Source organism: Cucumis melo, chromosome 7 (genome assembly GCF_025177605.1).
Source record: "Cucumis melo cultivar AY chromosome 7, USDA_Cmelo_AY_1.0, whole genome shotgun sequence".
Classification (NCBI taxonomy): Eukaryota; Viridiplantae; Streptophyta; class Magnoliopsida; order Cucurbitales; family Cucurbitaceae; genus Cucumis; species Cucumis melo.
In genome coordinates, this window is record NC_066863.1 from 10221476 (window position 1) to 10240824 (window position 19349).

Sequence of the window (19349 nt, forward strand, 5' to 3'; positions counted from 1 at the left end):
AAAAATTTACTATTATTTTAATTTATTTTGCTGGATTTGAAAATATTTTATGTTTGAAACTATTGTTATTTTTACTTCAAGGATATTAATAACAAGTTGCCAAACAAAAGTTTGGTATTTTCTGTAATTTGACATATTTCCTTATTTGTTCTTCTTGTCACCGAAAATGACAGACTTTGTATTGGGATTTTTTTTCCCTTTTTTTGCCCTAAATTTCTGTCTTTGTCATATTCATTTATGCGAGGATTTGACGTTAACATGTGGACTTTCTAACCCTCAACTTCAAACTCCAAAGTGCTTATTTTTTTATTCTTCTTTCGAAGTTTGACTAGAACGTCCCTAAAAACAAAACTATCTATCCAAACAAAAAACAAAATCAACCTTTTTTTTGCCCATTCATCTAAGATAAGAACAAAAAATAACACAGAAAAAAGCTTGAATTTTCAGTCAATTGTGAATCCCACATCCCCATTTCGTGTAATAATTGCAAATAGCTTAGACCATGGCTGGCAGTGCCCACAGGGTGGCGCTACAGCGAAAAAAAAAAAGGAAAGGAAAAAACTCGAGCCCCAGAAAAGGAAAACACCCATTTACCATTTTTAAAAGAATGAAAAAAGGATCCAAAAAAGTTGAAGTAGCGAGTGAATTTTGATTTCAATTGAAATGGAGGGTCGGCTCTGGTTTGGTCTGGTCTGGTCTGGTCCGGTCCTACGATTGGCAGAGTGTTGAAGTAGTGATCTTTCTCATCAATGGATTTAGCACACAGCACAGCACTTTTTGGGCTATAAATTCTCACAACTCATTTCCATTCCAACTCAGATTCTCTTTGTTTTTCCCTTTTTTCTCTTCTTTACCTCTTTCTGCTTCCTCTGCTTCCTCTGCTTCTGATTCGACTGTTTCTTTTCTGTTTTCCGTTGGCTATTTTCGACAGCCATGGGCGGTGGGCCGCCGTATTTGGAGCTCTTTGTTGAGGAGACTAGTTTCTACAACCGCATTGTTTTGGGAACCATTTTTCCAAACTTTAGTTTATACCCATTTCCTCATATTCTTCAAACTTGGCTTCGAAACTGCGTTGGTGGATTCTTAATTTACTTCTTTTCTGGCTTTCTTTGGTGCTTTTACATCTATTACTGGAAGCGCAATGTCTATGTTCCCAAAGGTGTTTACCTTTTTCTTCTTCTTTTTCAGTTTGCTCTCTTTTGTGTTTTATACTGTTATTATCTCAACTGCTCCATCAATGAGTTCTAATTCTGGTTATTTGGATTTTGTTATTTTCCTTAGTTCTTTGTTGGGTCACTTTTTGATCTCTTAGTATTTCACTGATTATCCAACGGATTTGCGTGTCATTCCGGAGAATCTGGATTTGGTTTTCTTTCTACTAATTTCAGCCACTAATTCATGTTTGATTCAGCTATTATTCTTCAACTCATTCTTTTTTCTTTTCTTATACGTGTGCTTACTGCATGCTATATCGGATTCATTTTGGTTCTATTGATTCATTTTGTTTTTTAATGTTGAGGTGTTTTATTTGATTCTTCATTGATACTTTCTTCTTATGATACCATGGGATGTGCAAAAATAATTTGTCTGGAAGGCTCTGGTTGAGATAAACTTAACATGGCTTTGATGAGCCTTTTTATTTTTGAGATGCTGGTGATTTTTGGCTTTTCCAGGATGGATGATTGTAACGGATTACTAATCTATAGTAGTTTGAATCATCTACTTGTTCTTGACAGATAGATTTCCTAAAAGGCATGTTTTGATTTGAGCAAGCCGATGATTATTCTTTCTTCTTTTTCCTAAATAGATGAATTGTTATGAAAAGAACTGTATATCCAACACTTAACCATAAGAATTTAGAGCTAATAGATAGTATAGTTTATTGGGGCCTCTCAGTTAGGCTACTTAAAGAAGAGGATATTTCATTTGTTGCTTAAATGAAAGATTCCTCTTTGCATGAACATAAATATTCGGGGAGAGGACATTGTATTTCCTTTAGTAACATTTGTTACTTTTGGCTTACAATATCAGTCACACATGGTACTTGTGATTTAGATATTATTTACAATATGTGGTCTTTGAGAAACCTTGACTAATTTCAAGAAACAACTGCCTATTTTTAAACACTTGGCGTTAATCAACTTGTGGGATGTTTTGGTAGATAGCTATTTTGAACTGAATATTATATGAGATGAATATTGAACATCGAGTCGGGTACAATATTCAATTGAAATTTTTTCTCCAGAGTGACCTTTTTTCTAATTTGATACTTTTGTATGTGTATCATATACCAAATTTTCATTTCAGGATAATTTGGTTTAGTATCATTGAATGGAATAAGCTTCTAAATTATGTTGATCATCTGCCTCCAATTTGGAGTTTGATGAGTTGAGTACTTATTCCCCCCAAAATTCACCAGCAGTTTAAGACGTCAAACTTTTGAAAATATATCTTCAACATTTACGAGCATTGTAATGTATAAAAGTTTTCATTCATAGAGTATATTTAGGATTTGTATGAGGCTGTATGTAAGAATTCAAGTAACTCTTTTCAGATTTGCAATATCCTTCATGTCAAAACAAATTCATATAATATGAACTGTATGGGTCAATGCTTGTATAATTGTTTGACCTGCTGGACATTTTCTTGCAGATTCTATTCCATCTAATAAATCGATGCTCTTGCAAATCCTTGTAACAATCAAGGCCATGCCATTGTACTGCGTCCTTCCAACTTTTGCTGAATATGTGGTTGAACATGATTGGACAAAATGCTATCCAAGGGTACTCGATGTCGGATGGCCTGCCTATGCCTTCCATATAATTACTTATCTTACCTTTATAGAGTTTTGTATCTATTGGATGCATAGGGGACTGCATGATATAAAGCCTCTTTACAAGTATCTTCATGCTAAACATCATATCTACAACAAGAAAACTACTCTCTCCCCCTTTGCTGGTAAGTTCTTAATTTGCTTTCTTAATTTTTGCAGCCACTTGGGATTCATCTTGCCATTCATGCTCAAAGATACCTGTTTGAAAAGATTTCATGTCATATGTGATTCTTGTTTGATTTGCTCAAGTTCAGTTTGAATTTGTGTCAAAACCCAAAATACGAACCAATCTCAATAAATCACTTTCACAAATTGTCTTTTACAGGAAACAAACAAATGATTAGAAATGAAAAAAAAGTGTCATGCTTTTCAATTCCATTGTGATAATAGGAATAAAGATGACATATGACTATAGTTTGATTAGGAAGTTTACAATCCGAAAATAAGCTGATGCTAAGGAAACTTCACTGGATTTTGAAGTAGTTGGGACAATGATCTGTTAAATTGCTTCATTTCCTGTTTGCTGCTTCTGACTTGGTACTAAAGTTCTTTGGCCGTTTCTTGAAAGATTCTCTAGTGAATGGTCTTTTTGGATGGGCAGGTTTAGCATTTCACCCTATGGACGGGATATTGCAGGCAATACCTCATTTGTTTGCTCTATTTCTCATTCCAACCCATTTTAGAACACATATTGTGCTGCTATTCTTCGAGGTTGTATGGACAGCAAACATTCACGATGGCATCCACTCACGAATGTGGCCAGTTATGGGTGCTGGCTACCACACAATTCATCATACAAGATACCGCTACAATTATGGCCATTACTCCATATGGATGGATTGGATGTTTGGGACGCTCCTTGATCCAATGGATATAGAAGCCAAGGGGTTGTAATTGGTCATTGCTTTGACATCAACTGCTTAATTGTTATGGCGATTGATGATTCTTTGTGTTCAATGTAAATCTAGTTAGTTAACGATTAGATCAGGTCTTCTAGTATGTTACAGAATAAGTTGTCATTCCAGGGTGATTGATGAAGCCATACATACCATCACATCACACATTCATTCTCAGTGTCCAGGAATCCACAAGGCCTGTGTGCTGCTATTGCTAATGGTAACTGGTAAGTCAAACTTGTGGAGGCATTAGTTATATTCTTGTATATCATATTGAAATGAAAACTTTGTGAGAAAAATAGTCAATGATCATGTATGGGGAATGGACTCCATGATTTCCCATCTTTAATTTGTGCAAGTCTTCAAATGTAATTGTATGAAATCAGAAAAGGAAAAGCTAGTCATATAACTCTCAACACAAACACACCTAAATTCCTTTCTTAGCTATGAATACTTGAGTTGTTTATCTCTTTGTATATTCTGAGTTGATGATGTCTTTTCAATGGTAAGAAAAGATACATCAGGGGGATAATATCAGGGGTGAGCATCGTTGGTTGGAGTCAGGTGAGCATTGACTCCAACTGACCTCAATCGTCAATGAGTAAAATTGATGTAGTCTTTTCAACCGTAAGAAAAGATGCATTGGGAGGATAGTATTAGGGGGGAGCATCGTTGGTTGGAGTCAATTTTCCAACTGACTTCAATCGTTGGTCGGTTTTATTCTTTGATTTTTTAAATTTGCTGATTTTGAATTTTCCAAACCGACACCAATCGACTTCTTTCCTCCGATCTATCGGTTCTTTTTTTTTTTTTTGTGTTTATCTTCCTCACCTTACAAGAGATGAATCCTACCGGTTCCATTTCTCAAAAAAAAAAAAAAAAAAAAAAAAAGAAAAAAAAAAAAAGAGAAAGCAGCCGTAATCTTTTTCTTTTGGAGGTGTAAAGAACAAAAAGTCTCTTCCCACTGCAAGCTTTTGCTCAAGCAAGAGGAAAAATCAACCACAACCAAAAGCAAGTAGAATGCAAGCAATATATCAGAGACATTGACTACTTGCTTTTTATATTTTAGTCTTTTCAAGGCAGTATACATTATTCAAAACAGTAAAAGACCTCCCACCTTTCAATAACAAAAAGTATTTACTCACTTTGGTTTCACCAAAATAACGAGTGGTGCATGCAATCCTGACATTCAAAAAAGGTTGCGACACCACCTCCCAAAACATCCAACTACCAAAGGAAATGCTTCAAGTTAGATACAGGGAATTGAATTTCCCATAATGGTACATCAACATTTTAGCTTGTTTAAACATATAATGAGAAAGGAAATTCATTTAATCAATAATTGATGTGCATAAACAGCAACGTTTTGCTCTAATCTTGGGAGATATGAATGAAAAGTTTCTCAATCTGTGAACATAAGATGAAAAGTTGGAAGGAAACAAAAGGGAATCACACTCAATTGGTCCGCTGCTGGTAGAAATGGATGCACCATTATAGAAGGGGTCAGAGTTGAGATTAGTGCATATCTTATTTTGGGAGTAATCAGCATAATTGGTTAGCAGACTAAGCTCTTCTTTTCCTAAACCTATCAATATGATCTGTGCTCATACGAGATTTCTCAGGCTCGTTAGCTTGTCATTTTGCCTTTTTCTTTTAATTCTCAAGCAAACAATCTAAACTGTTTCTGGAAGATGGGCAGCCAATTTGAATGAATAGGAATGCTAGCTTCAGATGGTTTGTTCTGATTGTCAATTTCTACTCAGCTTTGTCAGAACCATTAGTTGATGCTTTGGATTTTCCAAGTGACTGTACAAATTTCTATAAATGTTTGATGAACTCATGGTAGAGCTCTAGATTGCAGTGCCCGCCACCATTTAGCCATATAGGTTCGCACTTTTCCTTGCAAAGCTCCCAAAGCTGCTTTCCAAAGGATCAATCAACAACTTCATCAGCTGTCCCCTGCAAGACAAGCACATTAGGTCAGTAGTCTATTTTTCCTGCCTATTATTTGAATTCATTAAGTGCAGTGGATATGTAGGGATGAAATGATTGGATTAGTAACAAAATGGTTTGACAAGAAAAGATATCATTGCACAGTCAAGAATAAGGGGTGTATGTGAAAGCTATGCCTACTGTTGTAAAAGAAGACTAAAAGGAACAAGTAAAGTTTTAGCAACCTTAATTGAGGTTAAAGGAAAAGAAATATTGCATTCTTAAAAGAAGTTTATAGAAACTAAGATGTAGTTCTCCCAGACAAAAAACTGCCATGTCAAGGAATAAGCTCCTCAGGTCTAAAATCCCATGCCCCAAAGAAAAAGAACCAGAGGCTTGTTTAGGATTAGAAGTTGGTTGATTTTATGTCAGTTTTGTGTCTTGACTTAGCTAATATATATATATATATATATAGTGGCTAGCTTACTTTCTACTCAGCACCCTCCGAAGGCATCAGATCTTTTTTTTTTATTTTTCACAAAGAAAACTGGGAAATAGAAAAAAATGGAACACATTTTAGTATGTAAGGAATTTTTGGGATTACTTTTTTCAAAAGAAGAGTTTTAGGACAAATTTGATGTGAAATGTCATAACTATCTTCATAAAAAAACCCTAATTTCATGCTTTTCATTCATTCCCTTCCCACTATTTTTTCCTCGGCAGATGGAAACGTCGACTCTTCCCCTCCCCACTTCTATGCGATCTTTTTTCCCTCCCCATTCTTGCCCTCGTTCTTCCCCTCCTCACTTTTATGCGATCTTCTCTCTATCTCTCTTATTCTACCAGAGCATCTTTGAATGAAAGGTGAAGGGTATCAGACAAAGGCGGTACAATGTGGTGAGGGAATTTGAACAACGTGGCAAGACAACTTTCGTTTGGTTACTGAACTTTTTAGTAGGTGATAAAAAATTTTAGTTGGTGTGAAAATCTTGTTTATTGATTTTTGCTCCATTGTTGTTTAGATCTAGATTTTGTGTGAAAATTTGTGAGAAAAAGTTCTTTCTATTTGATCATTCCATCGTTGCCTATATCTAGATTTTATTTTTTTGAAAAGGAAAATTCTTTAAGAGTTAGATTGTCTCATTTAGGTGTTTCTGTCATTTACTGAATTATTGAATGACAAATTATGCACACTTAGCAGAAAATAAATATTGGTTGCTTACAATAGAAAATTGCAATTTTAGTGGTGGTTTTCATTTGATTTGCAAAATTTGCTTCCATTAGAAACCTTAATTCTTGTGTTTAATTGATATGGGTTGATATTCTTTGAGAATTTGCTGTCATGACTTGCTTGATGATTTCTGTTTTGTCTTTGATTACAATTAATTTGGGTGTTATTGTTTCTGTTTTTTTTATTGCTCTTGGTTGTCTGATTTGATTGTTGTTGTTGAGGTATTCGATCTAGTTTATTCAATAATAAGTTGATCTGAAGGCATATTGATTTTCATATTGCAAATATCATAATAATTTAAGGATGACCTATGTTCGAATTTTTGTTAAATCCAAACTAATTCTATATTCATTTTAGGTGTGTGATGATGATTTTACACAAACATACCCCTCGTGCACGACTACTCAGCAACAACGATGAAAAGTGCTTCTATAAAATGATGGTGGCATGATCGAACGGTGGATAGCAACGACAATGGAGATTTGGATGGATGTGGGCATCATTTTTCATACAAATTAGAAAATTTTCTCAAACTCCAACCATTGTTATTTGTAGTGAATTGTTCTTTGTTGATTTTATTTGGAAATCGTTTTTTTGTGTAGAAACTATTGTTTGATTTCCATTATTTTTTTTTCTTCTAAGTTTTTGGTTTTTTAATTAAATTTTCTAATTTTTAAATTTGGTTGCCAAATTTTGGAATGAGTAGACTAAGAAAAGAAAAGTTGTTATACATCTTTTACAATAAAATTTTTATTGATTTTTGTTGTATTTTAAAGTTTTATTTACCGATTTTTTATTCCTTGAGAGATAAAAATTTGTAACTAAAAACAGATAGAAATTTGATTTTAGAACACATAGTAAAAGCTTGGAGTATGCGAGATGTGTGCGAGATATGCCAAAGTAGAAGAATAGGAAGCTGAAGAGAGGGAAGGGGTATGTTACCAAAAAGAAGAATGAAAGGGAGTACCAAAATGAAAGAAAAGAAGAAAGAGGGATAGGAGGAGCGAAGCTCACAATTCCTACATTTCATGGGACAACAAATCCAAAGGAATATTTTAAATATGAGAGCAAAATCGAGCATGTTTTTTATTGCCATAATTTTAGTGAAGAAAGGAAAATGAAGCTTGTGGTAGCTGAATTTGTGGATTATGTAAGGGTTTGGTGGACATCATTGAAACTTGAATGGAAAAGGAATTATGAAGAGTCAATTGAAACTTGGGAGGAATTAAAGGCCCTAATGCAGAGGAGGTACATTCTTAAGCACTACATTTGAGAACTCAAGCAAAAGCTTTACTCTTTACAACAAGGATCCAAAAATGTGGATGATTATTATAAGAAACACAAACCCTTAAGAACAGAACCAATATTGATTTCGATGAAAAGGATACAATGGCATGATTCCTCGAAGGAATGAATCGAGGTTTGGCCAACCAAGTGGATAACTTACTTTGATATGAAAGAGTTGTTACACCTTGTTAAAATTGAAGGGCAATTCGCTTAGGATTAGATGACGCACTTCAAGAGGTGAGTTTCTTCTAAATCTACTTCTTTTTCTACTACTACTTGGCAAAAGAATTCAAATAGTGGAAGTGTGGATTTTCAAACCTAAAGGAAAGGTTGAGTTTGAAAAGAAAGATAAGGCTGAGAGCTCCATGGATGGATCCAAGGAAGTTCGAGGAAAGAATCGAGACAAAAAATGTTGGAAATGTCAATGAATTGGACATGTTGCTCATGAATGTTCAAACAAATACTATAAGAAATCGGGGCTTTTTCGATGCACAAGGAGCATGGGGGAAAGGATGTCGGGATAGAGGCCTTTCTTCGATGCCATTTTGTCCACATTGGGAAAAGAAAAATATAATATCTAATTGTTCACCTTTTCCAATGTCACTTGCACGACGTTGGGAAACAAGTTGCCAATCCCGATGTGTGGACGTAATGTGTTAGGGAAGGTAAACAATTAAATAATATTTAACTTTTCTCACGATGTGGCTTGCATGGCATCGGGAATGGGCATCCACTTTTTCGACGCCATTAGTAATTCATCGGTAATGGGAGATGCATTGCTAAAGGCATTGAAAATTGTTAACAATTAAATATTTCATATTGTTTTTCACGACGTGCCATGCATGACGTCAGGAATGGGTGTGATTATTCCCAATGCCATTAATGATGCGTCGATAATGTGTGTGGTTATTCTCGATGCATTACTAATGGCATCAAGAATAGTGGAGCTCCCTTGATGTTTTCATGGTGCGTCAGAGTTCCCCTATAAAAAATAACTTTCAGTTATGTAAATCACATAACAAAAACAAAGAGAGGAGAGAACCAAAAACGAAGGAGGAGAAGACGAAGAGAATCAATGCCATCGTCGTTTGCCTCCGTTCCCCTGTCGTCGTTCCTCCTTATTCAGGTAAGTATTCTAGTTTTATTTTTGGTTTAGTTTTTTTGTGTTATAAAATTAGTTTTAGGATTTTGATTGTGAATTAGTTTTACGATATTGTTTTTGAGTAGATTTCGACTTTGAAGTTGAAATTTTGAATGATGTGGGTTGAAAATTTGAAGTGGGTAGGGGTGGGAGGGGGGTTAATTGAAAATTTAAAGTTGGGGAATTGAGTTGAATTGAAAATTTGAGGGGGAGGAGGATACTTAAAAATTTGAAGGGGGTGGGTGGCAAAATTTGGAGAGGGGGGTTCAATTGAAATTTTGAAGGGGGCCGGTTTAGGGTTTAGGGTTTGAATTAAAAATTTGTGGAGGTTAGGGTTGAAAATTTGAGAGGAGGTCGTATTGAAAACTTGAGAGGGGTGAGGGCTGTCATTGTTTTATAATTTCTGTAATTTGTGGTTGAGATTTGTTTTGGCTATCCTGTAGTTATGGTAGCCTAATTGCCAACTTAGTTTTGAATTTGTTAGTATTTCTGAGGGTTTGGAGCTATGGTAGGTAGCCTGTAAAGTATATATGTTGGAAGGTAGGTAGGTTGTAAAGATTAAAGTTGTTTGTGGTTAGCTTGTGGTGGCTATATTTTGCAATTATGGTAGCCTCTGTAGTTTAAACTTAACTTTAGTGAAAAGTTTGAGAGATTGGGCATAACTTAATTACGAAATTTATTGCAAAATCAAATGCTGGAACTTCAGTCCCAACCTACCCCAGAGGTTTTTAGCCACTCTTTGGGGACAAGATATGTGAGACCGTTTTAGGTAGACGACCAAGCTACTTAAAAGGTCTTGGTTGGGGACCCTAGCCCAAGCCCCGCAAGACAGTCAGTGCTAAGGAGTACGAATTACAACAAGTTATGATTGAGCAGCAATGAGTCGAGCTTGGTGAAGCTAAACACATGATTAAAGAATAGAGAAAGACATCGGAGCTACTAACTTCACAAATGGAACAAATGTAGAAGATTATAGAAGAAATGAGTTAAGCACAGAGGGGACCATGGTCCCTTGCGATACTTATATATCTTTCAATTATTAAGTTTTTTACATTGCATTATTCAATGATATGCATATCTAATAACCTTACTTTTGTGTCATTGTAGGTCTGGAGTTGGTGTAATATGGCATACACGGCTGTTAGGAGACGTACGTAGTTTTTTGATTTCCATGTACTTTTTTTCAAACATTTACTATATTATGTACTTTTTCAAACATTCGTAAACATAGTAACATTTTTTGGATTTGGTATTTTATATAATTATTTACTAATTTATAGCTTATTTTCTACAATTTGATTCAATTTAAATTGTATTAGAATTAAAAAATAATACGATTGAATAAAAACCAATTCAAAAATAATAAAAAAATATTTTTAAAAATCTTTCCCAAGCAGCATATGCGTCGGCAATTGAAAGCCTTTCTTGACACACTTAGAATAAAGTAAGGACAACAGTTTCCGAAGTTGCGTCGAAACGTTGGGAAACGTGGTTTTACAACGTCGTATTAACGTTGGCAATATTGGTGACGTCGAAAGAAGTTTACTCTCAACACCAGGTTGGTAGTGTTGGGTTTTATGTCCTATAACTCGTAGATAGTAAATATAATCAATTGACTGTTATTAATAAAGTGTTCTATTATTATAATTTCAATAAGTGTTGTTGATTATATTATTAGTTTTCTCTTAATAACCTATATAAATCCAATAAACTAACACCCTAAGCTATTTAATGAGTCTTGAACAGTATGTAAAGACATACGGGCATCAATGTTCAAGTTCAACTTAAAGGGTCTATAGTATAAGGTTAATGTTAGGTACCTTATCCTGGTAACACTATGGATACGACTCACTTTGTATTTGATAAAAGTGCATTGATTCAATGTGTTCATGTATGCGACATGCGAGTGAGGGTATCCTATGCAATGAGTTTGCATAAGATTGGACCACAAAATAGTAATCACCAGATGTAACTCCATTAACTAGCTGGATTTCTATTTCATTAGGATGACCTAAGTAACTTAGTCTTAATCCTGAGTGTATTATGAACTCTGTTCGCGAGGGATTGTCCTTTAATTTGTACAGGTGAGAGTGGCCAGATTGCCAACTCAATATGCTTATCATTTTAGGGACAAGACCTAGTAGGGAGCTGAAAAGATAATCACACAAAATGAAATTCACTCATTCCCGACTTTAGGGTAAGTAGATAAGTGTTCTCTAAAATGGTATCTCTGAGACTTGAACAAAGGGCCCTACCTTCTCTAGACTAGAAGTAACCTAGGGGCAAAACGGTAATTTGACCTCGCTGGTGTTATAAACACTTGTGAAGGACTAACTTACTGGTATTAGCCTATATCCATGGATACAGAAATATATCTACAGTGAGAAGAGTTTAGCTGTGAGTATTATTTAGTGGAGCGTATATACAATTAACGAATATTGATTAATGTAGTTAATGAGTTTAGTCAATTAATCTCATATCGTTGTAGCTTCTGATCTGTAGGTCCATTAGGTCCTCTTCCTAGCTCGTAAAGGATAATGAGATTTATTTATATTGGTTGTAATTTGAAATGTTGAAATTTACTTTGGGAATTAATATAATGTATGGTGATACATTATAATATAAAGTTTATATTTTAATTAAACTTTAATATATAAATTTAATTTTGGATATGATTCAAAATTAATTTGAGAGAATAAAATATTTGAATAAGTTCAAATATTAATATAATGTGAATTAGATTCATACTAAAACTATAGGTTAAAATTTAATGTATATATGATACATATTAAAACTATAGATTATGAGAGAAATTCATATTTGAATATGATTCAAATTTGGATTAAATTAAATATAAATTTAGAAATTAGTTAATTGAAGAATTAATTAATAGTTTAGTTTATTTTGATTTAATTAAATTAAAATTATAGATTATGTGAGAGATACTTATTTAAATATGATTTAAATAAAATATTAATTAAATATGATTTAATTAATTAATTAATTAAATTAGTTATTTATTTTAATATTAATATTAATTTAATATTTATTTATTAAATTAATAGGGAACATGGGTGGTATTCCCACGTTCCCACTTTTCTCTCAACTTCGGAGTTATTGGTACGACGCAGCAGAAGTGTTCTGTCATTTTTTTACGTACGTCACATTCTCTCTAAAAGTTTTTTTTTCTCTTTAGAAAAATTCCCTCCTTCCAATTTGGTTCCTACAAACCATCTAAATCCAGATAATAGGAAGGTTTTCAAGTGGTGGTGCCCCAAATTGGAGTTTGGTAGATTTAGAGTCATCAACGTGCGTAAGTTTTTCTTCTCTGTAATTTTTCTTGAAAGCATGCTTAGCCATAGAAATTAGTTTTGTAATTTCTTTTACCAATGTACTGGTATTTTTTAGGTTATAATTAAATTGAATTATGGTCTTTTTTAATTTTTCTGCTGTGTAAAGTGCTTTCATCCCTCCAGGTAGCACGTGGAGAGTGGGTCTCCCCACACATTTCTCTCGATACTCTTCCTGATGACGCTTTTTGCATCGAAAAATCAGTTCCCTACATATTTGAAGCCTACTCTGATGTTTTAATGCATTGGGAATATCCTGACTTGTTGTAGTGAAAAGAATCATAATCATTAAAAATTGCGAAGTTGTCACTGATGGAGAAGAAAGTGAGAAAGATGAGCTAATTGAAGAAGCAATTGAAGAAAATGAGGAAGAACTAGAAGATGGGAGTAAATTGACACTTGTTACAAGGTGGCTTCTTAGTGCTCAAGTTAAGGAAAATGATGTTAAAGACCAAAAAGATCGTGGAAAAGGTGTTTAGTTAATGGGATTTCTTGTACTCTTGTAATTGACAATGGAAGCTGCATAATTGTTGTTAGTACGTTTTTTATCAAACAATTGGAAATTCCAATTCAACATCATCCTAAGCCTTACAAGTTTCAATGGTTAAATCTATGCAAGCTGGAGATATCTTGCTTGACTGACCATGGCAATTTTATTGGAAGGTTTTGTATGATGGGTATTTGAATAGGTATTCTTTTACAAAAGATTAGAGAAAAACAACTCTAGTCTTGTTCTTTTATACTCGAATGATGTATTTTCTAATCAATTAAAGTTAGAGAGAAAAAGGAAAGAATTTGAATGAATGAAATTTGAAAATTTTAAAATGTAGAATTTCGTTCTTGTGTGTTCTTGTGATAGAATGCATGAATATTTGGAGCATTCAAGTGAGAATTGATCTAACTTACTTGTAGAGTGCTTTGAAGATCAAGGGTTGATGATAATTTTTGACATTGTTCGATCCTTGGTTTATTAGATCATCTAAGTAACTTGGATCTAGCCTATCTTAGGGGTTGAAATCAAATTGATTTTGAGGTTGTTGGGATTGAGTTCTTTGAGTCTTGCTTAGATTCAATGCCCAAAGGTTTCATATAATTTGATATCAAAGCTTTTGGCTCTAGATTAGGTATATTTTTCCATTGTTGCAATGTGTTCTTTTCTTATTTTCACGATTTTCATTTTCTCTAGTTATCTCGTCACATTTTATCCACTATATAAAATCTCAAAAAAAGTGTCACTTCCGGTCCTAATTTTACAATTTTGTCTTATTCAATGTTTTAGATCTAGGTTCGATCTGCAAATTTGTTTTCTCCAAGGCCTTCTAATTCAATTTCCTTAAATATTAAATGACGTCGTTTTGAAAATATGTAAAACAAAATGTTGTGATTTTAGAGATTTCATTTTGAACTTTGTTGTTCATGAATTCAAGAGCAAATAAGATGATTACTGGAATCTACTTTAGATTTGAGGAAAAATCTTTTTGAAGAAGAGGAGAATGATATGAACCAAGAAATAAGAATTGAATCAAATGAAGAAGTTGAAGAGATGCAATGCTTTGAAGTTGAAAAGTAATTTGGACAATCCAAAAGTCATAAAATTGAATGTTTGAGTAATAGGTATTTATCTAGTGTTATGTGTTTCATTTATTATAGTAGTTGAAATGACATAAAATTAAATATTGTGACCTTTTATTTAATACTAGGAAATATTGACGTGCGTTGCATGTGTGATAATGTTATTATAAGTTTCTTATTATAACAAGTTCGAAAATGAGAATCAAATCTTTGACTTTTAGAAAGAAAATTCATTTTATTTTTACAAATTTTTCATCCATTCAAGGAAATTGAAAAGTCATTCTTCTTCTTCTTCTTCTTGTTTTTTTTTTTTTTGACAATATGTGGGATGTGGGGATTGAACCTCTTACTTCAACATCATCATACATACTTGATATTATTGACTTATGTGCGTGCTAGAAAAGAATCATTCTTGAAAGGTAAAAAATAAAACAGTTAATAAATTATAATTATTATTGTTTAAAAGATTTGATAATTATAGACTTGGATGCTTGTCTTTGTACTTCAAAGAGTTCTTAAATTTGAAAAACTCTAATTATTTTAAGAAAGTTTCAAAACATGTATGAGCATATTTCTAATATGTTTGAGATTTTGTATCAATATATTGCCAACAGCCTAAGAGTAGTTTAAATTGAAACTTAAACAAATAATTATAAATCTTAACAACTTGTAGTCTAAAAAAAATTCAAAAGTACAGTTTATCAAAATAAAATGTAAAGAAAAAATAAAGGTAAAAGTTAAAATTAAGATATTGAGATTTATCTTGAATCAATCATCTTGAAACAAAGGAAAAAGAATAATTTTTCCTTTTTTTTTTTTTTTTTATAAATCCATTAATAATACATGAGACTATTTACATGGATGATTAAGTTGGATATTTCAATAGTTTTTTTATAGAATTTGAAAAGATTCACAAAGATATATCAAAATAATATAAACAATTATTTTTATATATCTTTTGAAATATGATCTTCCAAATTCAATCAGTTACAAAAATTTAAAACCACATTTTTTGTTATTATGAAATTATGAGTATAGAATTTAAAACTAACTCAAAGAGTAATAAATTAATAAATCAATGAATATAACATTAAGTTCAAGTTAAATATATGAACTAGTTGAGGAATTTGAAAGAATCACATAATTATAGAATTCTCTATAGATTTTTTTTTTATAAGTTAAATTTTTTTAAAATAATAACAAAGTAAAAATTAAATGCTATTTGGAATTAAGAATAAATATTTGGAAGAAATATAGTTTAAAAATGATTCTCTAAGTTTAGAAGATTTTTTATTAATTGAATAATAATAAATAATATTAACTCTATTGTATGTAATTAGATTTAATTTCTTAACAAAAAAAAAAAAACTCTTGAATTATAACGACCCAACTTCTTATACTAAGCCGAAGTCATTACTAATTTAAAAGATAAATAAAATTTGTAAAATTTTAAAATAGAAAAATAAAAAAAACCTCGAATTTCTCATTAAAATATAAAAAAATGTATTTAGAAATAAGTCAAAAATAAAATCCTAACTCGGACCCTATCTAATTTTAAAGAAGTAAAATAACAAATAAAGAATTAAAATAAAAATGCAAATACTAAACTCCGAACTATGATGTAAAGCAGAAGCAAACGTATCCCTATGGCTCGCCACGGTCACTTCTGGTCATTCGCCAGCTTGCCTTTGCTCTTACCTCTGCCTCTGCCAGAAAAATAAAAATGGAAAGAGTGAGTATAAAAATACTCAGTAAGGGACCCACTACTAGTCCCACTAGGTGCTTGTTAACTTCCTATTAGAGTTCTGAAGAGTGGTACCCCTAAACTGGCACGTTCCCAAACACGTGTAATCTGTGATTTCGTAGGAACAAGCTGGTCTTTGGTGAACCCAAGAGAACACCTAAGACGATCGGGCTATGAGTGATCCCGTCGAATCACTCACATCATGTCTATGTCAATGTCAATGTCAGACTGGTGATCCTATCGGACTACGCAGTCATAAGTGCGAGCGACCCCGTCGGATCTTTCAAATCATGTATGTGTAAATGTCAATGTCAGACTGGTGATCCCGTCAGACTACACAGTCGTCAAAAGAGTGGTAATCCCAAAGGACACCCATGTGGGTACGACTTAATAGGTGAAGCTAACATACACCCTATCCATTGCATGCACATAACATATCATCAAATCACATCATAATATATCATGCCATAACATGTCATACCATACATAACCTATCATATCATGTAATATCGTGTCATATCATGTCATATCATCTTTAATCACAATATTGTATCAATAAACGTATGTGATAACATCAATGCATTATCAGCTCTAACACATAATCCTCCCGCAGTCAAAATTACAATATCAATTTCTATATGTAACCTCAAGTTCTGTAGCTAGCCATCATTAGTACATAACCATTCACACATGCGGTCTCTTTAAATTAAACTCGAGGGTTTAGTAGTAGAATCTCTTACCTGAAGATTAGCTTAGTCGAAATCTATAGCAAAATAACACGTTTCCCAAGCGACAAAGTCCTAGTAATTAGAAAACACTAAATTTAAATAACTTAACCATCTAAACAACCAAAGGCTCAAGAATTCAGTCGAACTAAATTACCCAAGGTCGAGGTTGCAACAAGTTACCCTTAACTGGAGAAATCCCACACTCCCACTTCAGCTGGTCCAAATGGTCCTTTATGAGAAATGATTTAATTTAGCCCAAAATTAAATTATTTAAAATCTAAAAACTAAATCTTTGTTGGGTATGCCAAAACCCAATCAACTTACCAAAAACGTACCAAAAAATAGGTGGGAAAAGAACAAAAAATGGCTAGGTGGTTAAAAAAAGCTTGGCGGCTTGCGACTGGAGGCACAGCTCGACTATTCATGCGGGCAGTTGGTGCATGTGTGGGTGCACGAGTCGGGTCGGCTCGAAGAGAATGGGCACTCAATCTTTCGACGCTACGACGTTGTTCAGGTTGCGACGAACTCCGTTGGTTGATGACGGAACGGGGCTGCTGAAGATGATGGCTGCCGACTTGCCTTGCGATGGCGAGCGACGAAATGATATAGACGATGATGAAAGCGGCTTGGATGGCGTCGCTTCGACTTGGATGTTGCGAACGAAGGACGGCGCACGGGTCCACTCGATGGCTGCTCACACTACCACGTTGTTGGCGGCAGTGAGTGACGGAGATGTTGGCGAAGACGGAGCGACGACGGCGGGGGATTAGGGTTAGGGTTTTTTTTTGTGGGTGTGATGAAGAAGATGAAATTAATGGGGCATGTCCATCGAGGGTCTATTTTATAATAATAATAACATCATTATTATTCCTTTTCCTTTTTCCAAATAAAACAAATCTTTTCTCTCTCCTCATTTAAAATTCACAAAAACCCCCTTTTACTCAACAATCCCTTTCAATCATACCAACCTTTCACCAATTAATAAAAATTAATAACTATATTTTCCATTATATACTTATTATTTTAAATTTCTTTCTCTCTCTCCACTAAATATCTCTCTCAAAGTAAACATTGTTTTCTAATTATATTACCCATACAATATAATTATTTTAACTTCAATTAACAATTAATTATACAATCGATATAATTAATCTTCACTAATTTAACCAACCAAAAACTAAATGTAAATTCCAACTTAACAACAATTAGATATTTTTCAAATATCCAATAGAATCAAATCTCCATAAGGTAAAGTACTTCAACATTTAAATAACACCCAAAATTTCAAAATTACACTTAAGATAATAAAATTAAATTTCTCAAATTTTGGGGCGTTACACTCTTCCCTCCTTTGAGAAACTTTCGTCCTCGAAAGTTCTAATCCTTGAACAGCTTAGGGTACTGGGCTGTCATGTCCTCTTCTCTCTCCCATGTGGCCTCTTCAACTTCGTGGTTTCGCCAAAGAACCTTGACCAGAGCAATTCCTCGATTACGGAGCATCTTGACCTCCCTTGCCAAAATCTCAAGAGGCTGCTCCTCGCAGCTCAGGTTTGAAGTCAACTACATGCATCGGGTCTGCGACATACTTCCTCAGCATGGAGACATGGAATTTTTCATGCACTGTAGAAAATGATGAGGGCAACGTCAAACGATAAGCTACAGGGCCAATTCGCTCCAGTATCTTAAATGACCCTACAAAACTTGGATCTAGCTTCCCCTTCTTCTCGAACCTCAGAACACCCTTCATAGGTGCTACCTTCAGAAAAACCATGTCTCCCACATCATACTCAAGATCCTTACACTGTACATCAGTATAACTCTTCTGTCTGCTCTGTGCTGTCAACATATGAGCTCTAATCTTCTGTATGGCTTAGTTGGTAGTCTGATCTACAACACTTACCATACAGAGCCTCAAATGGTGCCATGCTAATGGTAGCCTGATAGTTGTTACTGTAGGCGAATTCCATCAAGTGCAAATGAGATGTAACGCCCCAAAATTTGAGGAATTAAATTTTTATTATCTTAAGTGTAAATTTAAAATTTTGGGTATTATTTTAATCGTTGAAGTATTTTACGTTACGGAGGTTTGATCCCATTGGATATTTGAAAAAGATCTCATTGTCTTAATGTTTGGAATTGATGATTGTTGACCTTAGATTATTATGTATTGGGTACTTAATTAATAAAGTAGGATAAAATAATTATGTTATGAAGGTAATAAAATTATTTATTATTTTTGAAAGGGTAAAGGTGATGTGATTGGAGAGAGGGAGAGTAATTGATTTTAAAGGGGAGAGTTGATGGGTTTAAATGAAGAGAGAGAATGAGTAGTTGTTATTTTTGGAGTAAAATAGGGAAAAAGATAAAAGAAGATAATAATTATTATTTTATTATTATTTTATTAAAAAACGACATTGGAAAACGTGGAAGACTATTCATCATCTTCCCCAATTAAACCCTAGTCCCAAACTCCCCAAACCCTAGCCACCGCCGCCGCCCTCCTCCAAATCGTCGCCGTCGAGCGTCTGTCGCAAGCACCGAGCCGATAGTCGAGCCGATAGCCACCCTGTTAGCCGCATCGGAGAGCCGTCCGAGCCGTCCGAACCGTCGAGCGTCAGCCGTAAATAACCCGCGC

General features: G+C 33.8%; 1 protein-coding gene across 1 annotated transcript; it reads left to right on the plus strand.

Moving 5' to 3' along the window:
- The first annotated feature begins 520 nt into the window (after nt 1-520).
- On the plus strand, nt 521-4087 carry LOC103487532 (delta(7)-sterol-C5(6)-desaturase-like). Its single transcript, XM_008445871.3, has 3 exons — nt 521-1159; nt 2653-2958; nt 3435-4087. The coding sequence occupies exons 1-3, from the start codon at nt 934-936 to the stop codon at nt 3725-3727; spliced, it is 825 nt and encodes a 274-aa protein (XP_008444093.1). The 5' UTR covers nt 521-933; the 3' UTR covers nt 3728-4087.
- The last annotated feature ends 15262 nt before the right edge of the window (nt 4088-19349 follow it).

Excerpts from the sequence above, each read along its gene's own strand:
- LOC103487532 (XM_008445871.3), top strand. The coding sequence starts at position 934 with ATGGGCGGTGGGCCGCCGTATTTGGAGCTCTTTGTTGAGGAGACTAGT. Across the intron at positions 1,160-2,652 it reads CAATGTCTATGTTCCCAAAG|ATTCTATTCCATCTAATAAA; the intron begins GTGTTTACCTTT and ends ATTTTCTTGCAG. Across the intron at positions 2,959-3,434 it reads TACTCTCTCCCCCTTTGCTG|GTTTAGCATTTCACCCTATG; the intron begins GTAAGTTCTTAA and ends TTGGATGGGCAG.